Source organism: Neoarius graeffei, chromosome 5, assembly GCF_027579695.1.
Source record: "Neoarius graeffei isolate fNeoGra1 chromosome 5, fNeoGra1.pri, whole genome shotgun sequence".
Lineage (NCBI taxonomy): Eukaryota > Metazoa > Chordata > Actinopteri > Siluriformes > Ariidae > Neoarius > Neoarius graeffei.
In genome coordinates this window covers 40781775-40798123 of record NC_083573.1, presented here as the reverse complement: position 1 = coordinate 40798123, position 16349 = coordinate 40781775, and the positions used below count along the sequence as shown (strand labels likewise).

Below are 16349 nucleotides of genomic sequence, written 5' to 3'. Positions count from 1 at the left end.
GTGGAAGTGTATCATGGCACGAACAAAGGAGATTTCTGAGGAGCTCAGAAAAAGCGTTGTTGATGCGCATCAGGCTGGAAAAGGTTACAAAACCATCTCTAAAGAGTTTGGACTCCACCAATCCACAGTCAGACAGATTGTGTACAAATGGAGGAAATTCAAGACCATTGTTACCCTCCCCAGGAGTGGTCGACCAACAAAGGTCACTCCAAGAGCAAGGCGTGTAATAGTCAGTGAGGCCACAAAGGACCCCAGGGTAACTTCTAAACAACTGAAGGCCTCTCTCACATTGGCTAATGTTAATGTTCATGAGTCCACCATCAGGAGAACACTGAACAACAATGGCGTGCATAGCAGGGTTGCAAGGAGAAAGCCACTGCTCTCCAAAAAGAACATTGCTGCTCATCTGCAGTTTGCTAAAGATCACGTGGACAAGCCAGAAGACTATTGGAAAAATGTTTTATGGATGGATGAGACCAAAATAGAACTTTTTGGTTTAAATGAGAAGCGTTATGTTTGGAGAAAGGAAAACACTGCATTCCAGCATTAGAACCTTATCCCATCTGTGAAACATGGTGGTGGTAGTATCATGGTTTGGGCCTGTTTTGCTGCATCTGGGCCAGGACGGCTTGCCATCACTGATGGAACAATGAATTCTGAATTATACCAGTGAATTCTAAAGGAAAATGTCAGGACATCTGTCCATAAACTGAATCTCAAGAGAAGATGGGTCATGCAGCAAGACAACGACCCTAAGCACACAAGTCATTCTACCAAAGAATGGTTAAAGAAGAATAAAGTTAATGTTTTGGAATGGCCAAGTCAAAGTCCTGACCTTAATCCAATGGAAATGTTGTGGAAGGACTTGAAGCGAGCAGTTCATGTGAGGAAACCCACCAGCATCCCAGAGTTGAAGCTGTTCTGTACGGAGGAATGGGCTAAAATTCCTCCAAGCCGGTGTGCAGGACTGATCAACAGTTACCGCAAACATTTAGTTGCAGTTATTGCTGCACAAGGGGGTCACACCAGATACTGAAACAAAGGTTCACATACTTTTGCCACTCACAGATATGTAATATTGGATCATTTTCCTCAATAAATAAATGACCAAGTATAATATTTTTGTCTCATTTGTTTAACTGGGTTCTCTTTATCTACTTTTAGGACTTGTGTGAAAATCTGATGATGTTTTAGGTCATATTTATGCAGAAATATAGAAAATTCTAAAGGGTTCACAAACTTTCAAGCACCACTGTATATGGTTAATATTTGCCCTTTACCTTTGTTAGATTACATTTATTTTAAAAAAAAAGTGCTCCTCGTTTTTTGTGTTTTTTAATAAAATGTAATTTTACAAAAAGAAAATCAATTCTAGTCAAGATATGAGTGGAAAAAAAGATGTTTATCTTCAAATTTACAAATGAAGCAAGGTTTTTCATAACAACTGATTTTTCTTTCTTTAAATTTCATTCCATTCAGTTCAGTTTACACAACACAAGCTGAACACATACAGTAACCATGTCAGTCTATACAACACATCATCCCCATGCTCGTCTTCGTGTTGGGACCGGCTGATGCTTCAGCTCATCCTCTTCTTCAAAGTCACTGTCAGACTCTGAATTTTCAGAAATGTGATCCTCACATTCTGAAACGTCTTCCTCTACATCATTATCAAAAGCTTCTCTCTCTTCCAAAATCATTTGCAAGTCCATCTGAGCAGAGAATCTTTTGGGCGTCTTGATCAGTTGCGATAAGGAACCACATTGGAAAAGCTGTATTTATTGTGTCCCACCCCCAGTTTACGGGAACCTCTGTCTTGGTTCCCGCAAGACAGAGGGTAAAATGTATAGGAATGTGAGAGCAGATAGGTGTCGGTGCTTGAACGGCAGGGGCAGAAACACACACACACACACACACACACAAACAGCAGGCCCAGACAGGAGGAGGACAGAGTGAAGGTGCACACTTTTATTAGCCCCGGGTCCAGTGGACCGGAACATCCTGTATGTAATATAAATGTGTAGGGGGGATGTACAGTGTGTGGTCATCGAAAATGTGTTCTGATATATGTTCTTCACAGAAAATGAGCCAAGGCCAATGAGTCTGAGTTTGAAAAAATAATGAATCGTATCATTGTTCCTTGGATAAAAAATGAAAACGGGTCCCACAGACCCGAACACCATACAAGGGTTTTAATAACATATAGAATCACTATCATAGCAGCTGTTTCTACAATGTGTTTGAATTCAAGAAAGTAGATGGTGATCGATCTTATCTTGTATGATCAGAAATACTACGGCTCTGAGTCTGCAGTCGGGCGTGATGTGAGTCAGCTGAGGGCCAAATATCACAGAGCTCACCAGGAAGCTTCAGCCCACATCAGCAACTTCCTGTAAGAGATAAGAAGCCACGCCCACACACCTACCTTCCAGGGCATATTGTGGTTGTGGCTGTGACTATGGTAGCACACAGGCATGATAGGCCTTCAAGAACAAGCAGACGATGCCCTTCAATACCAAAGACCTGTTGTGTGGTGCGCTTACACAGGCACTGAGTGTTAAACAGGTAAGAGTCACAAATTTAGAGAAATGTACACTGTATAGTACAGTAATATTGTCTCCATTTGTGTGGGATACAAATTATGATTGCTGTTTGTGTAAGGAAAATTTCCGTCAAGGTTTGCTTATACTTGGGTAAGATATTTAGTGTGATATATGAAGCATAAAGTAATCTGCTGTGGTGCACACTATACAACAGTACAAAGGACACGTCATGGATCAGAGACTTTTATTCCGCCTGTTAATAGAAGCTCACAGTGGAACCATTACTCAAGCTTTCTTTAAGCCCTTCATTCTTGAGCACTTCAGTTCCAGTCGTATGCACTGTGACGGTAATGTGCTTAATGGGACATTGTGTGATTATAGCTCTCTCTTTTTCTTTTATGAACAGAGCCCTGCTGGATGGGATGCTTGCTGAGAAAAAGATTAAGACTCAGAGATCCATATTTATTCAAAAAGGATGGACATGGAGGAGAAAAGGACTGCTGATCTTACAAAAAACCCACTTCTTCATTCCATTTTCCTTCCACTTTTATATCCTGTCAGTTGCCTTGTTGAGATACGTCTTCAGTATTAAATCACAAAAAAGCATGGGGTGCATGAAGCTGTGGGAACAGGAAATAATCTGAGGTAGTTAGTCCAATTTTGGCCAAGGACATAAACAATCATACTAAATATATTTTAAAACTGTATATAAATTTTATGTTTATTATTTATAATGTGTTTTTCTTTACACTTGTATATACATCATTTGCCTTGCCAATGACTGCACATAGTACCAGTGATATAGTTTAATGTGAGATGTGCCTAGTAATAAGCAATAATTGGAAAGCAATAAGCTACTTTTTTCATTGTCACTATACTACTTTTTAAACTCCTTTTATGCTGCCCCCTAACTTTACACACCAGCCTGAGAGATGATGTTGGGCATTTTCCTAATTACATTAAACTTGAATGAGGTTTAATTCTTTAGTAGAGAGAAATAACGTATGCTTTGGCAGGGGTTGGGACCCTTTTCGCCCTAAGAGCCAAATAAGAACAAAGAATTATACAGTCCCACACTACGCATACCCATCTAATGCGCGCCCAAGAAAACATTTCCCTTTTTTGTGCAGTCTCCACAGCACTGGCAAAGCAAAAGAATTTCTATTTCCAGCATTGTTCATCCATGCTAGCATTTATTATTGGCTGGTTTCCAGTTTCCACAGGGCTTGGCGTAAGCTTTTTTTCCCCTGCTGTGGCAAAATCATTGCTTCTCAAAATGTGTCTTTACATTTGATATTTTCAGCGACCCTGTAGAACAGGATAAAGCGGCTAGAGATGATGAGATGAGATGAGATTCTGGTCATTACAAAACAGACACACTGCAGCCCCAGAGTTTTCGATAGATACAAACTCATTCAGGTATTTTAGCTGTTTACTTTGCTAGCTTTGCTTTGTTAAACCTGTTCCATTAAAATAAAGCTTTGAGAAAATGTAGGCAACCCCAATGTGAAAGCTTTAAAATATATGAAAATGGAATAGTATAGAGGAGCAGAGGTTAAAGGGGAGGGAAAGCGAAATAATGCACAGCTCATCAGCTTCCACAACTAAGTTATTGTTGTTGTTTGTTTCTCAATTGTACAAATGCATCGTTTTTTTGAGAGCTTCCAGTCTTTTTTGTACGCTGTCATTTAGAAAGGTTTTTTTTTCCCAACATACCAACAATGTAAATATATCCTCAAAAAGTAAAACAGTTGCTATTAGGGTTAATTTCTGTATAAAGAAAACTAGCCCAGAATCAAGTTTATGACATGAAATGTGGTTCCTGCACAAATGGCCCATTGTGATTTCCAACTCAAAACAATAGAGTGTCATAGATGTGTGGCGGCCTGGAAGAAAACAAAACAGTTGTATGTCGCTGTAGATTAATTCTGGCAAACAGCCCAAAAATATGAACCGTTGAGTTTTTGCTCAAAATCTTTCAACATTTTTTTTTCTGCCTATAACATATGTTACTCAGCTTTAAGAAGCCATACATTTCACCAAAACAGTTTATGGTAAATTATGTTATTTACTGCTATCTTTCTGCAAGAACACTTTTGTAAGAAGCCAATTTAACAAATGCAGCTAGTCTGCCGAAAGATATCTAAAGCCTTGCTAGTCACGTTATTTCCTCACACAGTGAATGTCAGGCTTTGATCAAATTATTAGATAGCTAGGTGCCATAGTGAAATTGCCATAAACATGATCAGAGGTGGGTTTCCCAAAAGCCTCTTAAGGCTAAGAGTGTTTTCAACTGCCTCTTAAGATCCATCGTTAAGCTAACGTGGTTTTCCCAAACAACATAGCCAAAGTAGTACTTTAGTTCGTTCCGATGGACCTGGATCATTCTGTCACAGCAAAGAGCGTCTCCTCACAGCTGAATACACAGAATGCGCGTGCGCCTCCAAGGGACTCTCACAATCAGTGGGGGAAACTGGTGTTGAATCTGCTGCCGGTGTTCAATTATTTTTCTTGTACATCGTAAGTACAGCGAGTTAATTAGTATATAAATATACGCAAAACATTATGAATGTATTTCAATATGTTATGGAATTATGGACGGATATTGTAATGTCACATTGATATCGCCACGTTTTAATCGAATTTAACTCCATTAGGCGAGTGATTATCTCATTTAGTGTAATAAATGAGACAAATTCCTGCATTTGTAACATTGTATATATTTTTGCCAACTAATACTTGTACACAATTGCCAACTTGGCATTGTGGATAATATAACGGTTGAAATAATCCTGACTGCATGATTGGGTAATGGTGAAATGAGCAGGCACAGGGAAGAACATTTACTTAATTATGTAGCTCATTCTTTCGTGTGAACGTTTGTTCATTTAATTAAAAAACACGCTTGGAATAAAAAATGTTCATATACAAAAATGTAAAATAGTTTCCATTATTAATTACCACATTATGTACATAATGCTTAATAACGATACAATATTATTCTGCCCACAGTAACTGGATACACTGATTGGCTACTCTGCTACTCAGCTATCAGCTTATATACCGTGAGTAGAGAAAAACAAAATGGCGGAGCGTTTTGCTGAACCAACCGAGGACGAAATAAAAACTCTACTCAAAAACAAAACCCCCCCAAAAAAATAAAAAGCAACAAAATATGGAATAAAAGTATTTGATAGTAAGAACATAGTTTATTTTTCAAGAATTATTATTGCATTTTTCACAAATTGTTAATGTCATTTCGCTGGTTTGTTTACATTCTAAGTGGAAATGATTTTGTATAAAGTTATTTATTGAATTTGCAAAAAAAAAAATGCTCTGTTTCTCTAAATCCAGTGAATGTGCATAGAATAAAACAGTTATTCCACTCAATCTCGTCATACATGACTTATAGCCAACTCGGCGCTATGTGCCTCGTCGGCCATCAGCTCATGTACGACTCGATTTCATGGAATAACTTAACATATTTTAACGCTTTATGTTTCATTGGTTTTTGGTTAAAAACAAACACCATGTGATCTCATTGACTGGATTTAGCAACTACTAATGCCTTCAGCAACTCCAGTACGAATGCCTTTAGCAACTACGAATGCCTATATCGAGAATGCGTGCTATAAAGATGCTCTTAGAAAAGTTGCTCTCAAGACTCATTACGAGTGAGTTTGGGAAAACCACGTACAAAGACAATGTTCATTGCCTAAGAGTGTCTTTAAACTTGCTCTTTAGCCCTAAAGCATAACGTTATTTGGAAACCCACCCCAGTTCAGTTTGTTATTACCTACTGACGGTCAAAATGTCCACAGTTAGAATGCCCACACTTTTTGGGGAAAAACACAAACTTTACACATGGTTAAGAAGATGATTTCACCATATGAAGGGTTTTCCCAGGCCACCACACATACATAGCTCAAGAGTCTTAGGTTCCCTACCCCTGATCTATGATGTAGTGGCCAACCAGGAGCTTTTTGTTGAACTGTTTAGGGATTGTGTTTCGTCTTAATAAATGCCTCATTTATTTCTGTCCTGTGTGTCTATGACTGACTCTACCCACTTCACTACCCAAGTCAGTGTGAGGCTCCAACCCAGTCCTCACCACACTGATGAACACAGTGTGACTGCTAAGCTGTTGATCAACTTTCATGTAATATTGAGATACTTTCAGGCTACCAAAGAAATGTTAGGTGAAGATTTCATTTTGCCTTGGTCATTATGAGAAGTGTGGGGAAAATCTGGGCCCTGAGTACATTGGATATGGGACAAAATAAATTTCCAGTGTGGCAAACAAATCCTGAAAAAGGCAATGTATTTCACTGCTGCCGCAGAGAAGGAAACTGATATGTTATCTTTCATTTCAGGAGTCTGAGTATTAGAAACTCTGACCCATAAGCATAGGCATGGACTGCTGTTGCTCCACTTTACTTTGAGAATGCCCTGCACCTCATTGCTAGTGTAACAGGGTTAAGACACCAGCAATGTTGTTTAACACCAAAGACCAAGACACATTTGCAAATAATGTGGGGTTTATTAAAAGCTTACACAATAGACAGAAGAGGGTTTTTTTTTTTTGGGGGGGAGGGGAGGGGAGGAGACTGCTGCTCACCTTCAGAATAGCACTACACACACAACAACCACAGCAATCAAGAAACAATCCATCAATCTAGTTGTAAAAACCCACTACAAAACACTCAATAGCTCTGTGGCGAACAGATAAAAACGATTACAAACACAATAGACCTGTGGCGAGCAGCCGACCCCCTACTACAGCCAGTGGCCCACAAATAGCAAATTTAAAACCCTACAATTAAATGTTTTTAAAATAATACTAAACAGAGTTATTAAGTTAATTGTATTGAGTTCATAAACCAGTAACAATAAAAATCAACCACTACCACATATTGCACAAACCGGTATCTATGCTGGGCTGCTGGCTGAAACAATTGGTGGCGTACAGTGTCCCAGTACAGGTTGGCCACCCTGCCTGGGACAGAAACAAACACAACCAATATGAAACTGACACCACACACACACACACAGCAACACTCACACTCTGAAACTGCGACTGCCTACATACATACAACAGAACTACAGAATGGAGGCATACCAGTCTACACAACCAATCTGTAAAATCTGAACAGGTCAGACAAACAGTCGCAACACACACCAAGTTTCTAGCACATGGCACACATCACACCAGGACAAACAAAGGGGGGGAAAAAACAAAACTGTATACCACCAACCTTACCCCCTGCACAAAAGGAGACCAAAAAAAAAAAAAAAGACCTGGCACCTTCCACTTCCTGTTTATATATGGCAGCCATCTTTACAGCTCAGGCACTTCCTACTGCTCGGCATCACAGCTCCCCTAGTGCCCCAGCCCAGGCATTGCACCCACCCACCACAAACAGTCCATTCTCTTGCACCCCCCTCCACTTTTCCTCAGTCCACGATTGAGCTGGCCTCAAGCATCCCCATATCGTTCCGGTGGAATGCCTTTGGTGGTACAATGTGACCGACATGGTCCTTCAGTATCAGAGGTGGCCCCGTCTTCCTCAGATGGTCTTACAGAGGGAGTGCAAGTTCTCAAAGGCGATAGCCACCGGGTTGGTGGGAATACCCAAGGAGTTGGCAGTCCAGGTCCATCTGCTGCTGAAGTTGATGGCCCAGGCCCATCTGCTGCTCCAGCTTCAACGGGAGCCTGTAAAATCAGAGGACAAGGCCGAAGTAACTTTCTATACAACACCCTTTCTTTCCCAACTCCCTTTTCAGGTTTAACCACATAAACAGGAATGTCAATGTTTGGTTGTTTAATCACCACATACGGCATATTATGCCAAAAATTAGCCAGTTTACCTCGTCCCTTGGGACCAACATTACGCACCAACACCCTTTCTCCCACCATTAAAGGCCCAAGAAGACGTTGATCATCATGTTTCTTTTGATGCTGCCCTGCCCCTACAGTCAACTCACCAGCTCTTCTGTAGGCATAATGCAGGTGTTCGTGATGTCTTCTCACCCACTCCTCCACAGTATTCTGTTGATCCACGGGGTGTCCCAACATCACATCCAGGGGGGTCCTGACATGCTGGCCAAACATGAGGTAGGATGGTGTATACCCTGTGGAGCTGTGGACAACATTATTATAGGCATGCAGCATTTCCAGTAAGTAGTCAGCCCACCTGTATTTCTTTTCCTCCACTAGAGTTCCCAGCATGCCCAGTAGGGTGTGGTTAAAACGTTCTCTGAGACTGTTACCCTCTGGGTGGTATGACACTTTTTACAACCGTATAGATTACAGAGCTGCTTCAGCACTGCTGCCTCAAAGTTTGGACCCTGGTCTGAGTGAAACAGGGACAGACAGCCAAAGTACTGTATGACCTGCTGCCACATCACTCTCACTGTAGTTGCAGCAGTTTGGTCTCAGGTGGCTGCTGCCCATGCAAACTTGGTGAAGTGGTCAGTCAACACCATGATTATTTTGGAAGCCCCCTACTGCTGTTTCAAGGGACAGAAAGTCCATGGTGACAATTTCAAGAGGCTAAGAGGCCACAACAGGGGTCAACCTGGCAGCTGACGTACCAGGCCTTCTCCTAAGGGTGCATGCTTGACATTCTGAGCACCATCTCTGGACATCTGTGGCCATATAAGGCCAGTAGTAGTTTGTCTGCAGTGTTTTCAGAGTCTTTTCAACAGCAAAATGTCCCATCTTCTCATGACAACAGGTGAAGGCCTCCTTCTGTAGACTTTGAGGGAGCAGAAGTTGGTAGCACAACATGTTGGTGTTCGGATCTTGGATACACCGATACAGAATTCCTTCTTGAACCTGCAGATAGGGCATCTCTCTCAGCAGTCTCAGTACTTTGGGGCCCTCACGTTGTCGTTCAGGAGTCCGCAACGACCTTTTTGTCTGTAGGAACCACAACACACGAGATATTACAGGGTCTTGCTGTTGCACTTCTGCCCACCTTTCTACTGTCTAGTTCTGTCCTATCCTGGTACCCCCAGACAGTGGCTGATCCTCTGCTGGTGTTATAGCCCCTTCTAAACAGAATCCCAAGAGGCAAGCTTGTACAACTTCAATGGTAACCTCTTGGAACCCTGGAACCTCCACACCATCTTCATCTGGCACCACTGCAGCACCTACTGGATATCGGGAAAGAACATCAGCATTTACATTTGATCTGCCAGAGCAGTGTTTGACTTGGAACCTATAACTAGCCAGCTGAACCACCCAACGTTGCTCCACCACCCCTAATCGTGCTGTAGCCAGATGTGCAAGTGGATTGTTATCAGTATATACCATGAAGTCTGAGCCAAGGAGATATTCATGAAACTTTTCAGTGATGGCCCATTTAAGGGCTAGTAGTTCCAGCTTGAAAGAGCTATAATTAGCATCATTGTGTTCTGCACCCTGGAGACCCCTGCTGGCATAAGCAATTACCTTTTCATGCCCATCCTGCATCTGTGAGAGCACTGCCCCTAAGCCTTGATGGCTTACATCAGTGTAAAGCAAAAAGGGTAATGTGAAATTTGCAAAGGCTAAGACTGGTGCCTGCATGAGACCCTGTTTTTTTTTTTTTTAAAGATTTTTTTTGGGCTTTTTGCACCTTCATTGGATAGGACAGTGTAGAGACAGGAAATGAGCGGGAGAGAGAGACGGGAAGGGATCGGGAAATGACCTCGGGCCGGAATCGAACCCGGGTCGCCCGCACCCATGGCATGGCGCCCTAACCACCTGAGCCACGACGCCCCCATGAGACCCTGTTTTAAGGACACAAATGCTGTTTCACATTCATTGGACCAATTCCAGGGAGAGCATGAAGCTCTAGATTTAGGTTTCTTTGTAGGATGTCCCCCCCAAAAACTTATGCAGTGGTGCCGCTTTTTGTGAAAATCCCTTAACAAACCTGCAATAATACCCAGACAGGCCAAGAAATGCTCATAGCTCTGTTGGGGAACTTGGTGCCTTCCACCGCTGAACAGCCAGCACTTTCTCAGGGTCTGGAGCTATACCAGCATCGGATACCACATGACCCAGATATTGGACGCTGCTACGTAAGAGCTTGCATTTTTCTGGTTTCAACTTTAGACCCTGCTGGGAAAGGCGAGAAAAGAAAATCAAGACGATCAAGGTGGGTATCAAAGTCTGCAGCAAAAACGATCACATCATCCAAATAGATCAGCAATGATTGATGGTTTTGATCTCCCAAGCAACTCTCCATTAAGCGCTGGAAGCTGGCTGGGGCATTGCACAACCCAAACGGCATTCGCTGGAACTCAAATAGCCCCATGGGGGTTGTGAATGCAGTCTTGTCCTTATCATGCATTTTGACTTGCCAGTAACCAGACGCAAGATCCAAGGTTGAGTACCAGCGAGCCTTCTTTAAGCTGGGCAACGCTTCCTCCACCCAAGGCAGTGGATACGAGTCCTTCCTAGTGAATGGAACCATCCTTCTTTCACACTAGCACTATAGGGGAGGACCATGGACTTGAACTTGGTCTGATTACATCGGCATCCAACATCCGCTTCAATAAAGCTCTGACCTCACCATACAGATTTGGGGGAATCTGACGATATCTCTGTCTAATAGGGGCTGCATCACCTGTTGGCATCTCATGCAGGATGGCATCAGTGCAGCCATAGTCTTCGTCATGCTGTGAAAAGACAGATTGATATTTGGTCAACAGTGTCACCAGCTTATCCTTTTGTTCAGCTGACAATGGAACCCCTTCTAGATCAAACCCAGGTGGTGGGTAGGTATTTACACTGCCTGTTCCTACAATATTTACTGGCACCCAACTAGCTTTATCTGGGATCAACTGCAAGTCAGGACCATCATCAAACACCTCACACACATCTAATGCCAGCAATTCTCCCAACTTCTGGTATGGATATACTGCCAGTGGTGTATTACTGATGTTTCGAACACGCACCTGCATCTGGCCGCTTTTCACAATCACCAAGGAACGGGCCACCAACAGTCCGTCTCGAATAGGCAATGGCCCCATAAGGGCTTCATAACTTTGACCACACGGCCCACTTCTAGCTCTACAGTTCAGTAGCACCTCACGATTACCTAGTACGGTCACAGGGCGTCTACTTGCCAGGCGTGCATAGCCCATGAACCCCTCCAGTGATACAAAGTGATGTTCCTTTTGGCAGATGTACATGGCCTTCTTCCACATGACCTTCCCTAGGGTATTCATGGATGGCTGGTCCTTGACTTCACAGGGAGCAATGTTCTGAACAAGACTTGTCACATTTCTTTAATAATATTCATCCCCACTAATGCAGGAACTGTCAGACAGGAAACTTTGACCACAATTACCCCCACATTTACTAGGTTCACACCAGCTACATCTACCTGAAGTGTTAGATACCCCAAGTATGGGATCTCCTTGCCATTGGCCGCTCTCAGCTTTAGCCAGGAGGTTGGATTCTTTAGCCATTGACCATTCTTCCCAAAATGCTCTTCAAACCAGTCCTGACGCATCATGGATACCTGGGAGCCAGTATCCAGCAAGCATGAGACGTCAACTCCATCCATAGACACCTGGATCATAGGACATTCCCCAACAAGGCCACAAGGGGGCAATCTGATGCTTGAAGTGGCATTTGGCACCGTGGAGTTGGCTACATGCGATGGCAGAGAGCTTGCAGTGGGTAGGTCAGGTGTTCGTATAGGCAGTGTCACAAGGGACTTATGTATAGGTGAAAGGGCAACCATTGGGTCAGAGGCTGACTTAAAAGGTGCAGGGTTTACCACAGGTACAGCTTGAGGAGGGATAGGACATGAATTTTCCTTTAACCTGGGGGGTGGGGAGGGATCCTTTGCCAATAGGCCTGCTTTTTGATCCTCAACAGCAGGGCACGCTAGTTTAAATTGGCCTGTGGGTTCTGCTTAGGGCACTGGCGGGCAATATGACCAGGGGTTCTACAAATAAAGCAAATAGGGCATCCTTGTTCATCGTCCTCACGTGGCCAATGTTGTTGTCCTGCCCTCTGGTGTCTTGGGCCTGGGGAATAGCTCTGTGATCTTTGTGGGACCTGAAGTAAGCCATGGCTCTATGGACTTCTTTCCAGCCTGGCTTTCTGGAATTCTTCTCGAAAACCCTGCAGGAGAGTCTGAGAAAGACTGGTCACTTGGAGCTCAACTTCCTTGGACAATTCTGTTTTGAGTTCCACCTTGAGCCTCTGAAGATCATCCCAAGTTTTTTTGTGGGGCAGTCTTCACTGTCCTGCAATAAGCATAGCCATTTTCCTCTAACCCCACACGCAGTATGGCCTCGGTCTTCACATCTGAAAACTTAAGAGTGTTATCTAAAGTTACCTTTAACCTCAGGTCTCTCTTCTGACCATCGTCAAACAGTCCAGCGATGAACTGGTCACACATCAGCACATCTGGGTTCAGGATATTTCTGGCACCATTGAACATCATCGTTTGCCAACACTCCTGTAGGCGAAGGGCAAAAACTCTTACACTCTCTTCTGAGTGTTGCCTACAATTGAACAGAGAGCGAGTGACTGAGGCAGAGGCAGGGCTAGCATACAAATCTTGAAGCTTTTGAAAACACTTTAGCAACTGTGTCCTTCTCAGAGTCAAGCAGAATGGCCACCTCCCGCTTCGCTTCCCCATCTAAGCAATTAACTACCCAGTCAAGCTGGCTGTCTACAGGTATGGCATACATTCTAAACCACATTTCTAAATCACATTTCCATGGTTTAAAAGATATGTCATTTGCCCCTCTTCCCCCTAAGAACCTAGAACAAGGCATCATGTATGGAAAAAAAGATGGCATGGAAAAAGCTCTTGGTCTCCCACCTCCCTCATTCTGATTTTCAGACATCTTCAGTGGTGTAACAACTTTAATGCCAGTCCTGCTGACTGCGCCAAAGATGTAACAGGGTTAAGACACCAGCAATGTTGTTTAACACCAAAGAAGACCAAGACACGTTTACAAATAATGTGGGGTTTATTAAAAGCTTACACAATAGAGACAGAAGAGGGGTTTGGGGGTGGGACCACTGCTCACCTTCAGAATAGCACTACACACACAACAACCACAACAATCAAGAAACAATCCATCAATCTAGTTGTAAAAACCCACTACAAAACACACTCAATAGCTCTGTGGTGAACAGATAAAAACCATTACAAACACAATAGACCTGTGGCGAGCAGCTGACCCCCTACTACAGCCAGTGGCCCACAAATAGCAAATTTAAAACCCTACAATTAAATATGTTTTTAAAATAATACTAAACAGAGTTATTAAGTTAATTGTATTGAGTCCATAAACCAGTAACAATAAAAATCAACCACGACCACATATTGCACAAACCGGTATCTATGCTGGGCTGCTGGCTGAAACAGTTGGCGGCATACAGTGTCCCAGTACAGGTTGGCCACCCTGCCTGGGACAGAAACAAACAAACACAACCAACATGAAACTGACACCACACACACAACTACACTCACACTCAAACTGCGACTGCCTACATACATACAACAGAACTACAGAATGGAGGCTAAGATACCAGTCTACACAACCAATCTGTAAAATCTGAACAGGTCAATCAAACAGTCGCAACACGCACCAAGTTTCTAGCACACGGCACACATCACACTGGGACAAACAAAAGAAAAAAAAACTGTACACCACCAACCTTACCCCCTGCACAAAAGGAGACCAAAAAAAGAGACCTGGCACCTTCCACTTCCTGTTTATATATGGCAGCCATCTTTACAGCTCGGGCACTTCCTGCTGCTCGGCATCACAGCTCCCCTAGTGCCCCGGCCCAGGCATTGCACCCACCCACCACAAACATAGTCCATTCTCTTACACCAGCAAAGCATATCATACTACAGAATGCTTAAAGAAGCACCGTTATTAATGCTGGAAATCTTAATTAGGTGACATAATTCATGTAAACTAGTGGTTAGCACTGTCGCCTCACAGCAAGAAGGTCCTGGTTCAAGCCCAGCGGCCGGCGAGGGTCTTTCGGTGTGGAGTTTGCATGCTCTCCTCATGTCTGCGTGGGTTTCCTCCGGGTGCTCCGGTTTCCCCCACAGTCCAAAGACATGGAGGCAGTGCTTAATTTGTGAAGTGGGAGGTCCCAGAACGCAGGAGGTGGGTGGGTCCAGCGACTCAAAAAAAAAAAGGCGGGGGGCGGTTTACTATAACTTTACGCACACACGCCTATTGCATGACATGTATTGCAACAGCACCAGTTATCAAATCCTGGACAACAATGGACAACGCTCAGAATGTTCTCCAAACAGGCACTCAAGTTCACTCTCACTCTCCACATATACGTTAAGGCAGGGGTCGGGAACCTTTTGGCTGAGAGAGCCATGAAAGCCACATATTTTCAAATACATATTCGTGAGTGCCATATATAAAAAGTGACGCTGAATACAACTAAAATGCATTTTTCCGTATGACCAACAATTTGAGTGTAATATATTCTTTTTCATAATGAAGAGGCTCTTGACATGCCATCTTCCTCCTGTCCCCCGCTGAATATTTTGACGCAAATGTAGCTTGGCGTGTTTCGAAGTGCCGCTTTATTTCATTGTTTCATCGATCCAATCTTGTCATTGTATAGGCCTATTGGACACAAAGCAGGACCCTCTTACCCCACAAAGGCGAATTCCTCTGTCCATTCCTGTTGAAATGTACGGTAGCCTACCAGTCACCTTTTTTCCCTTTTCGCCATGTTCTTTGTCAAAAGGCTTTGCTTTGCGGACAGCTAACTGACTTTTTCATTAAATGGAGGTGTACTTCTTGATCTCAATGTGAGCTGATTAATCTGCGAGCCAGATACAGTCACCAAAAGAGCCACATCTGGCTCCCAAACCATTGCAGACCCCTGCGCTAAGGCAACAACTGGATCAACAATTAACAAATCAAACACAGGTTACAATATATTGATGGCCATAATAAAACACAGCAGAGTAAAGACTTAATCTTGCTTGTGTATCTGACTAAGATTATAAAGAAAGTAAATAAATAAAACGGTCCTGGCACTTGCACCCACAACGCAGCCCCATAGACCATAGAACGCATTTGAACAATAGACCTACCACGTGTCGACCGACCCTGTGTTCTGATAAACGGTCCTACATTCACGAAGCGTCCTACGGTAGGAGGGGATGTCAGACATGTCTGTCGAGCAGTCCTACATTGCAGGAAATCCTACAGTGTGATTCAACTTTAACTTTTAGTCATAGTTCGCGGTTTTTCCCTCTGCAAAGAACATGCTTCTACACTGATACAACGTCCACCAACCCTGTCAGAATTCATATGAATGTAGGACGTTCTGACAATTCAAACGACTCCGTCAGAATATGCTTTTACATTCATATGAATCTAGGACGCTCTGACTCTTCAATTGACCCTGTCAGAATATGTAGAATTAATAGGTTTTTTTTGTCACTATTCACAAGTACCATTTGCTCTATTAAAATGAGTGTAGGATGTTATTACAATTCAAATGACACCGCAGGACGTTCTCACAACTCATATGACCCCTTCAGAATATGCTTCTACATTAAAATATGAGTGTAGGATGTTCTTACAATTCAAATGACGCCGCAGGACGTTCTGACAACTCATATGACCATGTCAGAATATGCTTCTACAGTAAGTAGGACGTTCTGACTATTCAAATGACCATCGGAATATGTTTTTACAATGTATGAATGTAAGGTGTTCTGATATATGCTTCTACATTAAAATAGGAGTGTAGGACGTTCTGACAGTTAAAAACGACCTCGTCAGAATATT

General features: G+C 43.0%; 1 protein-coding gene across 3 annotated transcripts in view; it reads left to right on the top strand.

Moving 5' to 3' along the window:
• LOC132886718 (histone-lysine N-methyltransferase ASH1L-like) overlaps nt 1-6582 on the top strand; it is a 41009-nt gene extending 34427 nt beyond the window's left edge. For all 3 annotated transcript variants that reach the window (XM_060921711.1, XM_060921712.1, XM_060921710.1), the window contains exons 15-16: nt 2289-2565; nt 2950-6582. In XM_060921711.1, coding sequence (XP_060777694.1) covers nt 2289-2396 — 108 coding nt within the window. In that variant the 3' untranslated portion in view covers nt 2397-2565; nt 2950-6582. The remainder of the gene's footprint in view (nt 1-2288; nt 2566-2949) is intronic.
• The last annotated feature ends 9767 nt before the right edge of the window (nt 6583-16349 follow it).